This window comes from Macrobrachium rosenbergii, chromosome 57, assembly GCF_040412425.1.
Source record: "Macrobrachium rosenbergii isolate ZJJX-2024 chromosome 57, ASM4041242v1, whole genome shotgun sequence".
Lineage (NCBI taxonomy): Eukaryota > Metazoa > Arthropoda > Malacostraca > Decapoda > Palaemonidae > Macrobrachium > Macrobrachium rosenbergii.
In genome coordinates this window covers 15,997,139-16,014,292 of record NC_089797.1, presented here as the reverse complement: position 1 = coordinate 16,014,292, position 17,154 = coordinate 15,997,139, and the positions used below count along the sequence as shown (strand labels likewise).

The 17,154-nt window shown below is 35.9% G+C and overlaps 1 protein-coding gene across 1 annotated transcript in view; it reads left to right on the top strand.

Moving 5' to 3' along the window:
* Nucleotides 1-11,950, top strand: part of nompC (no mechanoreceptor potential C) — a 182,909-nt gene extending 170,959 nt beyond the window's left edge. Inside the window, 3 exon segments of the mRNA XM_067101634.1 lie at nucleotides 4,754-4,979; nucleotides 5,311-5,463; nucleotides 6,692-11,950. Of these exon segments, the coding sequence (XP_066957735.1) occupies nucleotides 4,754-4,979; nucleotides 5,311-5,463; nucleotides 6,692-6,912 (600 nt within the window). The 3' untranslated portion in view covers nucleotides 6,913-11,950.
* The last annotated feature ends 5,204 nt before the right edge of the window (nucleotides 11,951-17,154 follow it).

Here is a 17,154-nt window from a genome sequence, read left to right as displayed (position 1 = left end):
TTCGGTTTTTATCAGGGGAATTTTATCATTTCCCTTAAATTTTCAGTAATCTCTCTCTCTCTCTAAATTTCTCTTCTGTTTTGAGGCAACCTCGAACTATTTCAGTTTTTATCAGATGAATTTCACTATTTCCTTTATGTTTTCTTAAATCTCTCACTCTCTCTCTCTCTCTCTCTCTCTCTCTCTCTCTCTCTCTCTCTCTCTCTCTTTATTTTGATGCAATCATGAACCATTTCAGTTTTTATCTGATGAATTTTATCATTTCCCTTAGTTTTTCTGCAATATTCTCTCCCTTTCTCTCTCACTCAATCGAAAATCTCTCTCTCTCTCTCTCTCTCTCTCTCTCTCTCTCTCTCTCTCTCTGTCTCACATTTATTAGTAAAACCTAAACATTTTTCAAGAGAACTGGAGGGAAGTCGGTGACGCTGAAATAGAGCGGTCTGATGACAATCTCTTCCTTGTCGCGACGAAAACCAGGAACTGTTTCTTTTTCTTGACTTATTTTTATAACTTTCCATTCTTTACAGGGCTAGTCTTTCTAGCCTCCTTCGGGGATAAGACGCATTATTTTTTTTTTCTTACTGCTTCTTCTATTCTTCATCTTTCTTCAGGGTTGGGGCTGATAAGGACATTCAGGCTGACGGAGCCATTTGCTCCAGTTTGATGGGAGGAATCTATTCTCTCTCTCTCTCTCTCTCTCTCTCTCTCTCTCTCTGTATATATATATACATATATATATATATACATATATATATATATATATATATATATATATATATATATATATATATATATATATATATATATACATATATATGTATGTATATATATAGATATATATACTATATATATATTTATATATATACAGTATATATACATATACGAGTATATAAGCCCTGTTTAATTTGCGGGTTACCAGACCTTTAAAGATGGCCGCAAGGCTTTGCAGCACCGCTCTGGTGGAAGACCACCGAACTGCGTAGTACTGGCATATAGAGCTCAACTCCAGGTATATACCCTCTATGGTTAAGAGGTGCATCTTAAAATAAAGTTCGTCATTTATTCATGGCGTAAGTTATTGTTTGGAAATCACCTTGACTGGTATACGGCGTGCTTATAAAGTACATAATAGCTACCTCCCAGTAGTTGGGTAGTGCCGTCAGTGCATCTCATGCGGTGCACTGTAGGAATTACCTAAAGTTCTCTGCAGTGCCCCTTCGGCCTTTAGCTGCAGCCCCTTTCATTCCTTTTACTGTGCCTATGTTCATATTCTCTTTCTTCCATCTTACTCTCCACCCTCTCCTAACAATTATTTCATAGTGCAACTGCGAGGTTTTCCTCTTCTTACACCTTTAAAACCTTTCGACTCTCAGTTTCCATTTCAACCCTGAATGACTTCCTAAGTCCCATCTCAGCGGTTGTCCTTGGCCAAAACTCTATATTCCATAAGTATACCTTAGTTTTACCTGACTACTGAGCTGATTAACAGCTCTCCTAGGGCTGGCCCGAAGGATTAGACTTATTTTACGTGGCTAAGAACCATTTGGTTACTTAGCAACGGGACCTACAGCTTATTGTGGAATCCGAACCACATTATAGTGAGAAATGAATTTCTATCACCAGAAATAAATTCCTCTAACTCTTCATCAGCCGGCCGCGGGAATTGAACTCCGGCCCATCGAGTGACAGTCTGAAGCTCAAACGACTCGGCCAACAAAGGGCTTCTATATTCCATAACAGCTACCTACATTTTAGAACGAAAATATTTTCTTGAATCGTCTTACCTCTTTGAAATGAGGAAGTCTGACTTCCATTCCCAAAAGCTATAAAGATAATTCATAGTACTTAAAACACGTAGAGCTCCAGTGAGGTTAATAAAATCAGTCATTCGTGTTACAAGTAACCAAAATTGACCCTTTTTGCCAAGATAGGTCTGAAACGATGTTCGGAAGACGGGGTCACTTTTGACGAGATGAACTGGCTTGCAAGTTCTTTTAATCTGAATAATACTCCCCCGACTTTTGTTTTGCTTGCAAGAACGCTAATGCATTTCCATTTCCGAGTTTCTGGCAAGTTTGCTTGTTTGTGTGACGATAGATAAAGCGCACTCTTACACACATGTTCAAAGAACCTTTCATCTTATTAGTCTGCACTTACTAAAGTACCCAAATATCTGCATTCTGGTATGTGTGGGATATAAGGAAACATTCATAAGAGAAGACTAACAGGCTTCTATTTGCTTCATAGTCTAAACACATATTGAAATACGCACCTCCATACGCACACTGTATACAGATAAAAAGCGTTACCTATGTAGCAAATACACGTACGCACATGCTTGCTCGCGTACATATATATATGTGTATATGCATACATATATACTGTATATATATATATATATATATATATATATATATATATATATATATGTATATATATATATATATGTGAAAGTAAGTTCAGAATTTGGATAGTAAATAAATTCTTAAGAGATGACTGACAGGCTTCTACTGTATTTGCGTCATAGTCTAAACACATGTTGCAATACGCATCTCCATACGCACACTGTGTACAGATAGAAAACGTTATCTATGTTGTATATATATATATATATATATATATATATATATATATATATATATATATATATGTGTGGATATATATATATATATATATGTGTATATGCATACAACATACATATGTGTGTGTGGATACATACATACACATATATACATATATATATGTATATATATATGTGTGTGTGTATGTGTACAAAAGTATTCAGAATTTGGAAATTAAATATAAATAGATCCAAACATATATATATATATATATAACTCAGGAAAACAACCATACATACATACCAAAGATGATAAAAGTTGTCAGTTCAAAATTTGGAAATTAAAAAAAATCAATAAACTTGGATAAATACAAAATGAGCTAAAAATAAATGCCTATAGACAAAATTTAGAAATGAACTCAGGAAAAGGACCAGCTTCACAAATCTGTTTTAAAGATGATAAAATTAGTTTAATAACCTATCTAAAATAATGGTAAATTTCAGGAAAAATCAATAAAGCCAAGATAAATACACAAATGAAGTGAAAAATAAATTTTACGCATTTGGTTACTAGAAAGAACAAAATTTAGAAATGGTCCACATTATAGGAGAATAGGGGTTGCAACAAAAAAATCTATTTTTCATGAATGAACTTGAGGCCATAGACTGAATGAATAATAATCCATTAAATAATGATGAAAAAGTTTGGACAGAAATAGTCTCACTTTGTTGCACCTAATTCAGAATTAGTAATGGCTAATTAAATGGTTCATGGGTAAAATGAGATGTTGTATCAACACTTGTTAAAGGAAACAAGAATCACAGATTTAACAATCACTGGAATATTATGATTAATATTGACATCAATGACAAGGAAATTTACAACGCTGACAGTTTCAGAAAGATGTGTAAACTTAACAATTTCAGAATTAGCACCTCATCTTTTTCATGTGGTACTGTCACACTTCTGTTTACATACTTAAAGCTCTTGTACAGCTAAAAATATGACATTATTTGTCGCTGCGGCATATTAAAATAATATCATTATCTATACCACAGGTGTTATTGAGTGAAACATACACATTTACAAATAAACGTATGGTACATTATAATAATAATAATAATAATAATAATAATAATAATAATAATAATAATAATAATAATAATAATAATAATAATAATAATAATAATCAATGAAATTTCAATATTCTACATCGAATTGTTATTCCCATTCATAGTTCAGTGTATAAACTGACAACAAATTGCAAAATCCATGTTAACACCATAGCATTAAGGTCCTCATTTTCCAGAGTCTTTCCACAAGAATTAAGACTTAATTTTCAACTCAAGAAAATCTGGTGGCGGTATCCAGAAGAAAATTGATCTTTCTGTAAAAAAATACAGAATTGATCGTCATTTCCTAAAAGGGAGATTGAGATAGATAAGTATGTAGACAGATACTGTAGAAGGAAATACAGGGAAGTTTTATAATCAGTCACATATTCAAAATGAGCTGAGGAAATTATGGAGGGGCGCAGAACCACACAAAATAAACCTGAAAGTCTCGCCTACGGAAAAGAAAGCTGCTTGGCATTTTGGATTATATATATAATTTAGGTCGACGGCCAAGACTGGGGTCTATGAGGTCATTCGGCACTGAAAGGGACACTGGGAGTAAAATGTTTCAAAGGTGTAACAGGAGGAAAACCTCGCAGTTGCACTGTGACACAATTGTTAGAAGAAGGTGGAAAGTAAAATGGAAGAAAGAATATGGAGGTATAGTAAGATGGAAGAAAGAATATGAATGGAGGTACAGTAAGAGGAATGAAAAAGGTTGCAGGTAGGGACGCTGCAAAGAACCTCAAGTAATAATGCCGTCAGTGCAACGCGCAAGGTGCACTGATAGCACTACCCTCCTACGGGGGTTTGTCATTGTAACAGGGTCTCTGTGATTAGGAGAGAATAACGCCATCGTCTGCTTTCATCTGTTCACTAATTGCTAATATCAATAATCTTTGGCCAGTTATTCTTAACTGATGCATAATGCTTTCTTACTCATTTCATATTTCTCTCAATTTCTCTCTTTATCTATGTTAATTTCCAGCAACCAGAGCAGTACACAAAGGCCTAATCATAGCTAGCGTTTCTTGCAGTCGAATACGATCTCTACTGACAAAACATTCTACCCAACAGATCGTGTTCGGCATCTACCAAATGGTGACAGTAGTGGTTCTCATCAATCTCTTGATTGCTATGATGTCCGATACCTATCAGAGGATTCAAGCGAAGAGCGACACGGAATGGAAATTCGGCTTGGCTAAGTTGATTCGTGATATGAGCAGAACCTCTGGGACGCCATCTCCCCTTAATCTTCTAGTGAAATTCATCGTATATATTATTGCTATCTTCAAGTTCAGATGTAAGTCAGTGAGGGTTGCGTTGTCACTGAAGGAATTCTGAATCGTGCCATTTGTATCATATGGAGGTTGAGCTTTGCTGCAGATTTTAATTAGGGGATTAGCATACACTGCATTTTCGTAAAAAAAAGACCAATGCCTTTTGCAAATCTAGGTAATAACTTTATGAGTTGCTGTGAGAATTCAAATTGCCTTCAAGTTATGCACTTAAAGCAGTATGGAAAGCACGATTTCTCTCAAGCAGAGAACAAAAGTTATGGAGTGGCTGTACTGCCTCAAATGATAATAAAAGACGTATAACCACCCTTGTATTATGACTTGTCATCCCTGCAGGCAACTTGTGCTCTGACCAAGCCATGGAATATATGCGAACAGAGGGTCGCCCTGAGGATCCGCATTCGTCTGAGGCGAAGAACGAGGCTGGAGGCGGATGGATCAAAAAGATGAGATCTCGAAGTAAGACCAGCATAATGCCTCAGAGCACAGGTTAGTAGTGTTTCTTACAATTTCCTAACAACTAAAGCATCTCTCATTTCTGAAGCGACGGAAAATCTTCATTGTGATCTAATGCAAAGTCTTGATATTAAATTCACAATGACTATTATTCTTCTGAAATAACGAGTGACATTGAGAGTGAAAATTCCGTTTTAAAATGAGTTCAGAAACTTGAAACACAGAGCATATGCGGGGTAGGATTCTGAATTAATGGAAAATCCCCAAATTATAAGCTAAAGTAGGTCCTTCAAGATCATGAACAATGCTGATACCAAGGTCAAAATGGAGTGGTGTACCTTGAAATTTATGGATTGTTTTACTTCAGGCAACAACTAATCAAGGGAAGCATTTTAAACACTCATGCGTTCAGTTACGAATATCAAAGTATCATGGCTATTTTTATCCTGTTAACAATCACAGCTTTTTATGATTTCTTTCAAAAAATACTTGAGGTCATGTCGTTTAGCAGTCTTTTGACTCAAACAAAACAGTAACCGTTTGATCACATCACCAATAGTTTCGTGGAAACGTTTCCCAGAAAATATGATGTTTAGCGAGATCTCTTTCGTCGAACGTCACAGGAAACAGTTGGAAGTTTGCCAGACGTTTGCAGGACTCCAAAGGCATTGAGCTCGCCCTAACACTTTCTGGAAATGACTTCCATCTGGTCAGGAATTTGTTAGAAAAATTATAATAATATGGAAGTGTTATGAGGGAGGATTTAACCTTTGGCCATCCGGCATTTAAAATCTTCCTTAGATAAATTTTGTTGCCTAAGAACTTACGTAGATTATGAATAAAAAGAAAGAGGTGGGCCTCATTTTTAGTTTATCGACTTAAGAAATATGAATAAAGCTTGACTTTTACTATTTTTTTGGCTACTTGCGCAATTGTATTCAAGTCTCCCGTGTTTACATTTGAATTATATTGGTGGTTTTCTTCATGCAGATAATGATGATGAGTGGCAAGAACTTTTCGATTAGATTCGGATCATACAAATGAAGCATTAGACAGGCTGTGGTTCCTTTCTTCACTGAGTTTCGCATTCGGAGCTTTCTTAAAAATCGGCTACATTACTGTCTACGTTCCCCAGAATGTCCATCTTTAGAAAATGTTGCAGGAACAGTCATAGAGCTGTCTTTCCATTTTACGATGACACTATTTTCCACTTAACACTAATTCTCTCGATCTTGTGCTAAACCACTTCACTTTCTTTCAGAAAATCTGGTGCCTCTGAGCAACATGGAAGGTCCCCAGGGCGTGAAAAGGATAGAGAACGTCATCAAGTGGAGCAGGGTGGTCCAGAGGTACCGGATGATGCACCAGATAGACGTCCATCCGGGAGAAACGAACGACGAGGAGAACGAGAACGAGATCATGATCACCGACGCCGTTCTGAACGGGGCGCTCGAGCCGTCCCAAAATACCTCTTCAGCTTGAGCTGTTTTTTTTTTTTCTGCTCCAAAGCGTCGACGTTTTTCTTAGCCTTTTGATACTACAGACCGCCAATTGTTGCATAGCTAAAGATTACTTAAACCTGCGTAAGGCCACTAGCGCCTCTAGTGGAATAGATATCACAAAAAATCGATTTTTTCCGGTAAATATAAAACGTCACAAAAAAAGAATAAATTCTGATTTGATGCAATGTCAAGCTTTTCAATGATGGCTGTGAAAAAATCCAAGAATTGTACAACAAGGTAAATGAAGCTTTACATTTTGTGAATCCTTTGAATAAAGGAAGGAATGCTAGGTTTTGAGGATTCATGATTTCCCTGAATCCACATCTGAATTTTGATTTAAAATAGTTGTTCGTTAGATTACCTACCGTTATTCTAACACATTTACCATCACTTTGTGTGTCATGAATTGTGTCAGTAGATTTTAGGGTACGCCAAGATAAGGACACAGGAGTACGCGTTGTTAGGATATAGTGAAAGGGAGAATTTCCAACGAGTGACGGCGTCGTTGCTAAATCGTGGTGAAGTCTTAGGGTGCATCCACACAACTGTAAAATATGTCATGAACACATGTCGGCAACATATTGCGTACATATCACAAACAAGTTGATTACAAGTCAACAACTGTTAGGAGAGAAAGCATTTTTGGCAAATGCTAGATAATCGTATGATGCGTTGGTTAGGTCCACCAACAAGTCGCTGACTTGTATCCAGCCTGTTTGTAATGTGTATGCGATAAGTTATCGCCTAGAGATTATGACATATTTTATTGCTGTGTGATTGCCCCCTTATTAGCAATACAGGGGACCCAAACACCAAATACAATTATGAGAAAGATTGAAAGTATCACTTAATGAAACAAGAAAGCTACATTTGTACTCTGTGTGAGCGGTGATGTTTCAACTTGGGTAAGATGAATTACCCACATCTTTTAGGGTGCGTCCACGCCGCAGTAAAATATGTTATAAACAAACGGTGGCAACTTATCTTTTACATATCGCAAACAAGTTGACAATAAGTCAACGACCGTAAGAGGAGAGCGAACCTTTGGCCAAAACTGGATAATCGTTTGAAGCACTGCACTGGTCAGAAGCACCATTAGATCATGAACATCTGTCCAACCTGTTTATAATATCTGTGCGATAAGCTACCGACGTGTTTATGACATGTTTTAAAATACAGTAGTGTGGAGAAGGCACTCTGACTGCAGCAGGCATGTGGGTTCTCTGAGTTCTCCAGACATGAGGCGGATTAGCACTGGGACTTTGGAGAAGGCGAAAAAAATCTTCACTCTTTCTATATTCGGTGTTATTATCAAGCATGCCGCAAATATTTGTTCACGTGATATATCGATGTCTTTTTAGATATTTTCCATAAAGCAATACGTAGGAATTGTGTCAGCATTCGAAACTCAACACCTAGATGTGAATATGTGTTATTATTCCCTTGATGTTGTTCTGTATACCGTAAAGGACATAGATTTCAACTTGGTGTTATGTTCGTGAGATGCAAAGTGTATTCTTTTATGCAAATCGTGTACTTTAGTGTTTCTGGAGCCAAAAGACTACTGCAAAAGATTGTTAAATCATTGCTCATTCGTGAAGAACGAAAGTTCGTGAAACTTTTTATGACATTTTTTTTAGTTAGTTTTGCGCCATCACGAGTCATTCATTGAACCTGTGGGACATTGACTAGCCTGCAGTTCACGTTTCATCATCAACAAAAGCACATTGAATGACATCTTTCGTGTGTAAATAAGTCTTCAGAATGTGCCATAGCCACGAAGTCAGTCATTGTTACCACATACAAATCACACATTACATGTGAACGCATTGAAAATGTACATAATTCATCTCTTGGTAAAACTGTTTTGTTTGGGTTTACGCGTCTGTCACCTGCCCGATGGAATGTGGATCATTAAAACAGATTCGGTTTTATCTCTTCACGTGATCCGGAATGTGTTCGGAATCCTAAGGTTTTGTCATCCCCGCCTAATTTTCCCGATAATAAGCAAATCACAGATACTTGGCAAATGAATGGATGTCTTTATCCGTGTACCGGAGACGGATCAGTCATTCCTAATTTCCCTTAATTAATGTAACTGCCTGCGTTATTTCGCTAAATTTTTACACAAAGTGGTTGTTCAGAAATTGAGTTTAAGAGGATAATCTTCTTTTAACAAATTTTATTGCAATATGTAATATCTTTGTGTGTATAATGGAATTAGTTCGTTTTCTTGGCAGATATGTAAGTTAACCCGCTACTTATTCTTGTATGTTCCTTCAAACACCTTTCTTGCGAAAAAAAAATGAAGCATAGCAATTTTAGAACAATACTTTTACATAATAGTCTTTAGTTAGTCTTATGATTTCGATAACTTAAGGAAAAGAATAAGATTAAATGATTTTCACGGGTAAGATAGCTTTTGAAACTCCAACCTAAATCTGCATTCATCAAACCGGGTAACAGACACGGGACCCTTCAGTGTATATATATCTTTTATACGAGGAATATATTCGTTTTTGATGGTTGCAATCGCCTAGAAAGAAATCGTACTTGTACGACACAAACGAGTAGTTAAATGGGTCGACACATTCAAGGTGTCGGAGGTTTATTTTCTTCAGGAAACGTAGACTAAGAAAACCGCGATTTTGTCCCCCAAGTTGCCTTGTTGGAGCTAAGCAGGAAACCTTGGCTCTCTGGAAGTCCTTTTCTCTGGACGGCGAAGCGCTTTTCGTTGCTCTTTCCATTTGATATGGAGACTTTTGTAACGCCTCGATGACTGGTTTCATCGGGGAGCCGATATTTTTATAGCTACTGAGAGAGGGCAGTAGGCCAAGCAAGGAAAGAGATGACCTTGTGACCTTGTAGGCGTAGAAGGGTTTTTGGTATCGCTGTGTGAGGCTGGGGTGGCTTATATCTGCTGGAATTCCATGCTCATGAGGCTCTTTATTACAAAAATTGCCGTTGAAAACTATTACTAGTGTTAAAAGAATTAATTTTGGACTAATCTAGATGGCACAATACATTTACTGAACTGGTTATATGCCATTTATCTACATTTTATTATGAGTTCCCTGAAGGCCTCTTACGTTTTAAAAATTGTCAATTGATTAAATCAGTCACGTTTTTGCTTTACTTACAGCTTCAAATGAAGAAAAAAGGTGTAATAATACAAATAACTCCAAAGCTTTCAACTACAGTTCAAGGTACATGCCACAAATCCTAAGCTTAGTTTGCTGTCTGTAAAATTGCATCTCACGAGATTTCCTTTGCAGAGCATAAAAGATGGTGCGAGTGAAATGTAATTATAATGTTTTACGTTATTTTTCGACAATGATTTTCAGCTCATATTATCATTAACCCAACATTTCCAAAATCAGTTCGTTCAGCCTGGAAATTTCTGTTTTTTGTGTAATTAAAGTTTTGATAAAAAACATTTAGGTAATTAGAAAGTTTTCTTTACCAATGCTGTTTAGTTGACCTTTACATAACATGTAGCATGTTATGTACTTACGTCACTAAGGGTGTTTTTTGTTTATACGCCTATTCATCTTTTGAACAAGGGATAAGGGGCTTTGTGAAACTGCAAGGCAAGTGACTTACAGATAAGAATATAACTGATTCATTTCTGAAAGCGCACAAAGTTTGGTGCTGAATTTTAAATAGGAAACAGAGGGGCTGATAGAATAAATAAATATCTTGCTTTGAAATGTGCTTATATTGTTGGGAATAATTCAGAAATTTGAAAATGACTGTCGAACGTTTATATATCCTTGACAACCTTGGCAAATCTCTGAAATTTGATCTTTCAAAAATCTTTTAATTTACCAGAGCATCTTGCGTCTTTGTTGTTTTTAATTTTCTATTTTAACGTTTCTATTAAAATGAAATGTGTTGGCTATCATACGCAAAACTAACATAACTAAAATAAACACAAGAATTTATGCCTGGGATAAAGTGTGTATTATCATACAAAGGAATGGAATTATCTATATATAATATTTTTGTGGCTAATCGAAAATACTTTCTAGTACCAGAGAAAAGGAATGGAATTATCTATATATAATATTTTTGTGACCAGTCGAAAATCCTTTCTATTATCAGAGAAGCAGATATAAGTGACCTGCAGCAATTGTTAGGAGTTCCGACGAATGTAAATAGTTAGGAGAAATAACCCACAAGCGAACAAAAGGATTTGGTAAACCTTATTTTCTGTCCTGTATACAAGCCAATTCTGACCACTTTTGCCAAAATCTGCGCAACACAAGTATTAGGATATGCATCGAGTTAAAACTTGTGTTGCGATAAAAGGTAATGAAAGTCTTTTTTTGCAGAAGTAATGTCTCCTTTTGTATTGGCAAAACCGATCAGATTTTGGCTTGACAGCTGCAAGGGACGACGATGAACTTCGAGTTCATTTAGACTTCTTCCATGTTCATTAGTGATTCAGATTGATTATTAGTTAGAGAAGATTCAAAGGCAGGCTTATGTTAAGCTCACGGTCTTTCTATTTGTCGTTAATATGCATTTGATATTGTTGTGTATGTAAATGTATATCATGTTGATATGGTTATTGATTATATGCATAAAATGTCAGCTATGCACAAATACATTTGAAATAGTTTTCGTCTTATTGTGTTGTAAATGGTATGGGGCAAATCTTTTCTATAATGTATTTAAAAAGCTATTTTCCTTTTCAGAGTTTTGAATTTTGAAAATCCAGTTTTAATTTCAAAATTATTAAAAAATATTGTCATGCTGATTTAGAGGGAAAAACTATTTTTGAGCGATTTGTATTTTTTTTTTTTTCATTGAGTAATGCATTTCATTTCCTTTATCCGTAAACGACAGAAATTGACGCGTACTTTTTGAAAGAGAAATATTTCCTATGAGCCTTTTTATAATGTATATTTAGCTAGGCGTTGGTTGTAGATGTTACAGATACCTTCAACTTTATTGTGGAAAAATGTTATTTCATTGTAAACGGAGCTGCTTGGAATAAAACGTTCAACAATGAATTTCCTTTTCTTTTCATCAGTCAGCGGTTTTTCATATTTTTCAAAAAATTATTTTATGGTGAAAAAATAAGGCAAGCAGAGTAAAAAAAAAAAAAAGTAAAATAATGAAATAATCGAAAAAAATAAAAAATAAAGTGAATGAAATAAAAAAATAAAAACAATAAAAACAGAAATAAAAATTATTACTACCTTCATGTTGAGTGTTTCTGAAGTGGATTGAATGATAAACACAACACACACACACCTAAAGTTGTACTCCCAAAACGTTATAGTTATTATAGTAAAACTGAATCACAAAATATGGAACGTGATGAATATATAAATAAAGATAAAATCCACGCTAGGTCCTTTACTTAGCAGAGTCTGCTAAGTAAAGGACCTAGCATCGAAAGGCCTCGCAGCACTCCAGTGTTTCCGTTTCCTTCGTGGATTTTATTCTGCTAAGTAAAGAACCTAGCGCCGAAAGGCCTCGCACCACTCCAGTGTTTCCGTTTCCTTCGTGGATTTTATCTTTATTTATTATAGTAAGAGGAACTTGACTCGATTCTGCTCAAGACTTTTTTTAAAGCTCCCGTGACGTCACCGAGTTGTACTTTCTATTCCAGTAAACAACTTTGAACTGAAGTCGTCAAGTCAAAGAAAATTCAAGAGTGAGAATCAAAGCTTACCTCCTCCAAATTCCGGCCCCCACCTAATGGCGAGGCATAATAATTCGACATTATCTCTCCACCTTCCCGCACCCCTAACCACCGAGCCTTAATTCTGAGTCATAATGATTCGACAACACATGTGTAATACCCCCTTTATTCAGTTCCTTGATACTGCTTTCAGTTCAGGATTCTCCTTACTGAAATTTTGATTCCAAACACTTCCATTAGGCTAATGACGACCCACATATTACCTCCTCTCTTGCGTTAGGAATCTTACTCTTTTGAGTAGATTTTTAATGCTTCTCTCTTGCAGGAGCTGATCTTAGGTAGAATTTTTCTGTTAGTCATAACATTGTGAATACTGGTTTCAAAGTGTATATCTGAGAAGGGATGATTTTCTGTTATTAGTATTTTTGTTTATCCCGTCAATTGATGGAGAAACATTTCTTCACACAAGCACTGACCAGCAACAAAAACACACAAATATGCTATACATATAATATATATACATACATATATATACATATATATATATATATATATATATATATATATATATATATATATATATATATATATATATATATATATATATATATATATAAATATATATATGCTTTATATAGATATAAATATATAATTTATATATATATATATATATAAACATATATATATATATATATATATATATATATATATATATATATATATATATATATATATATATATATATATTGTAATGTCCACCTTCGATGTCACAATAATTAATATAGATAACCAAAAAATGGTTCTTTCACACCTGAATGATCAGGGCCACAGCGGTATTTTTTTTTTTTCTGAGCACTCCAAAGAGCCAGATCACAGTAGCACAAGAGGACAATATGGAATACTCAAAGAGGGATAAAAATACTAAAAATAAAATAGCAAACAAATTTATTACAAACAATATCTTAATAAATTTTAGTCAGTCCCCGAAAAGCTGAAATGTTTAGGGAGGTAGAAACACATTCAATAACAAAACACAGATACTACCGTCATTTGCCTAGCCAACTTTCGCTCATGAAGTTGAAGGGAAAGAAATAAGAGAGAGGAAGGAATTTACCTTACACACCAGTACGTATTTAACTCTATCATACGACAGTGAGAGAAAAACAAGACAGAAGAGAACCGTAAACCTATTCCTATAATTTGCACAATATCCAACAAAAACCAATATTTACACTGATAATTGATGATGCCATAAGGAAAATATATACAAGTCGATGCAGGCGAGGAACACTGACGTAACGCAGCAATAAGGCTGTCCAAAAGACACGAAGAAACACTTCACACTGGCAGGGTGAAAACTGACACGCGTCAGTGACGTCCCAAAGAAAAATTAATGATTCATATGCCCTCACCAAGTGTATTATACAGAGAAAGCCTTGTCACGACTCTGAAGGACAAGCACGGCAGCAGTGGCGAGGGCAGTTCCCAAAATCACACCTGCAGGTATCGCAGGTAAGGCAGAAAAAGCAGTGGAGAAACTCCGGGAGGCACAGGAGCGTAGTCAATGCACAGGATCAAGAAGAGGTAACCCTCTGCAGGTTAAGGATCACAGCAAAGCACCCACGTGTCCTGTAAACAATCCTCCAAGGCCGTGATCTAACTCTCCCAAAGATACTGCCAACATAAAGCTGTAGGTAAAAGCTGTCCTTCCAGTATGAAATAGCCGAGCACACTCCCGCACACTCTCCCAAAAGAATCCCACAATGCATGCGAGAACAGGATAAGTGAGCCGTTGAACGACCAAAGCATGAAAAGATAAAAAAAAACAACATTCATGGGCAAGGTACAACTTAAACACAAAACAAACCTGTGGTGGGGGAAAAAAGACCCTAATTCATCTTCTCGTGACTGAGTAAAACAAACCAAAAAAAAAATATTACGTTAAAGTCACGAATAAATTCAAATTACGAATAACCTGCATGCAATTATTACAATATATATATATATATATATATATATATATATATATATATATATATATATATATATATATATATATATATATATATATATATATATAGATTAATAGTGCTCAACAACAGTGCTTTTGCCAATAGCTACGATGCATTATTAACAGATGTTATCGCTCTTCTTTCTCAACCTGGAGCGTTTGTTATGCTAGTGCAATAAATCGATTGCTGAGCCATCGTATATTTAAGGTATTTCTGGACGTGTTTGGGGCCAGAACATGATTGCCGAACCTCTTGCCTGCTTTCTTTCCTCGGAGAAGCATGTTTTAATACAAAGAGCTGAAAACAACTCCCCAATTCTTTTGTTGTTTATATCTTATACTATGCCTACTCTCCTTGGAAATCGCAGAATAAATCCTTTGTTACCAGATGTTCGTTGGTGTTGTGTAAGTTGAGTTAGATATTGTCGATGTAAGAATCATCATAAGCGGTATGAAAATCATGTTAAGGGGTGGAGGAATAATTTACCATCATCGCATCAAATAATAATGCATTAATTAAAGAGTATTTGCATTCCGTCTTAGTTCTGTTTTACACACACATACACACTGAATTTTACTCGTGATGAAATCTGAGGTTGCTTTTAGTAATTAATTAGGACAATCTTTTGTTTGTCCACAGGCAGACTCAGTTATTCTAACCCATGATTAGAGTAAGGATAACTTAGGTTTTGAGAGTGGTACCGCAACACAGTCCCTACGTCTCCTACTGAAGCGGTCACCTGACGAAGAGTGTGTTTCGACAGGTGTGTCCATAACGGTCTCGTTTTGTTGGCTCTAAACTTCATGTATGCTTAATGGACCTGTGTCAGGTATTTCAAGTGCTTCCTAGGGCGTGTCCAAGATAAGGCGGTGGCCGGTAAATTCCACCACGGAAAATTCCACCAGTAAAATTTCACCATAGGTAAATTTCACCACGGTATATTCCACCATGGTAAATTCCACTAGGGTAATCCAAATTTTAATAATTTTCATACCGCGTGCAAGAGCTCTTGATCCTGATTTCACTAATATGTAGATTGTTGCAAAACTCGTCATGTAAGAGCTAAAACAATAGATATTTCTTTCATTTTCACTGCCAAACGTATGACAAAGTACCTCCCAGAGACTCAAATGGGTGGGTGAAATGGGAATGCACATTTTATATACCGACCTTTCTTGGTCTCTGTACAGTCTTTAGTAAGCTGATTGTAATTAAAGCAGATGAAACAAGGCGTGAGTTTTATAAATACCTCCTTAAATCTAATGGCTGTCATTGTTGTTTCATGATAATTGTCCAGTACTTATGGTACTTAGGGTTGTTGGGTATTTGTACCTGCTGTTGGTTTCTTTCCTTTATTTATTTGAATTCTAGGCTCTCCCTTAGCATACTCTTTACCTTTTTGTTTTTTACTAAATATATTTAGTTTAATTTTGAAACCCTCAACCATAGCTACAACGTTCATCACATCGGAGAAGGGCAAACGTAAGCTTTGCGATGAAGAAAATCATATATAGGAAAAGGATGGAGATAACAGACCAAAACTGCAAAACCAAGACATATTGGCGTTGTGAGCGTTTTTATAAAGGTTGCCGAACTAGACCACATACTACTTACATCTGCAGTGAACCAGAAGTAATGTTTTCATCAGGCTCCCATAGTCACTCAGCAAGCAGTGTAAACGTTATTGCCAGAAAGGCAGTTTGTTCAATGTATTATGCAGTAATGAAAACGGGCACTGTATCTTCACGGGAAGTAATAGCTACTGCTGTACAAGATCTCGATAAGGAAGCTCAAACACAGTTGCAAACTATTCCTGGACTTTCATCCCAGTACTTCCGACTTGTAGGTCAGGGTTTGAAGTTCCTGATACAGTTAAATACTTAGAAAATGGATCCTTGTTTTTGGTATTTTACAGTGGCACTAATGACCCACAGAGAATTTTTATTTTTTCCTCAGATAAAAGGCTTGGATGATCTAGAAAGCTCTAAAAATTGGGCCTGTGATGGGACTTTCGAGGTATCTCCTAATTCGTGGTGTCAATTAGTAACACATATGATCATTGGAGATTCATGTGTGCCCCGACTATTTGCCATCCTTCCTGAGAAAAAAGAAGCCTCATGTCATCCTCTTCTTTCTGTTGTGCGTGATTCAATAGCAAATTGTCGACCTGTGACCTGACTCATGGAATTTGCAAAAGCTCATCCATGATTCACTTGTTTCTGTATTTCCACATTCAAAGATAGTAGGATGTGTTTTCATCTCGGACAGTCTTGTTGGCGGCAGATATGTGCACTGGTGAGACGTGCGATGCAACACCGATGAAAGTTTTCAGCTTAAAATTTAAGTGTTTTTGTGCATTAGCGTTTTTATCAACTGAAGACGTCGTCAATGCATTTGAAGATTTGTCTGATGATGAAGACATCCCTTCCGAGTTTATCACTTATTTTGAGATTACCTGCACTGGGAAGAGAAACCCCACTTTTTATTCCTATTCAACTCTGAAATGTTGGCGACCCTGATTTAAATGACTTACCAAGATCAAATAATTCGGTAG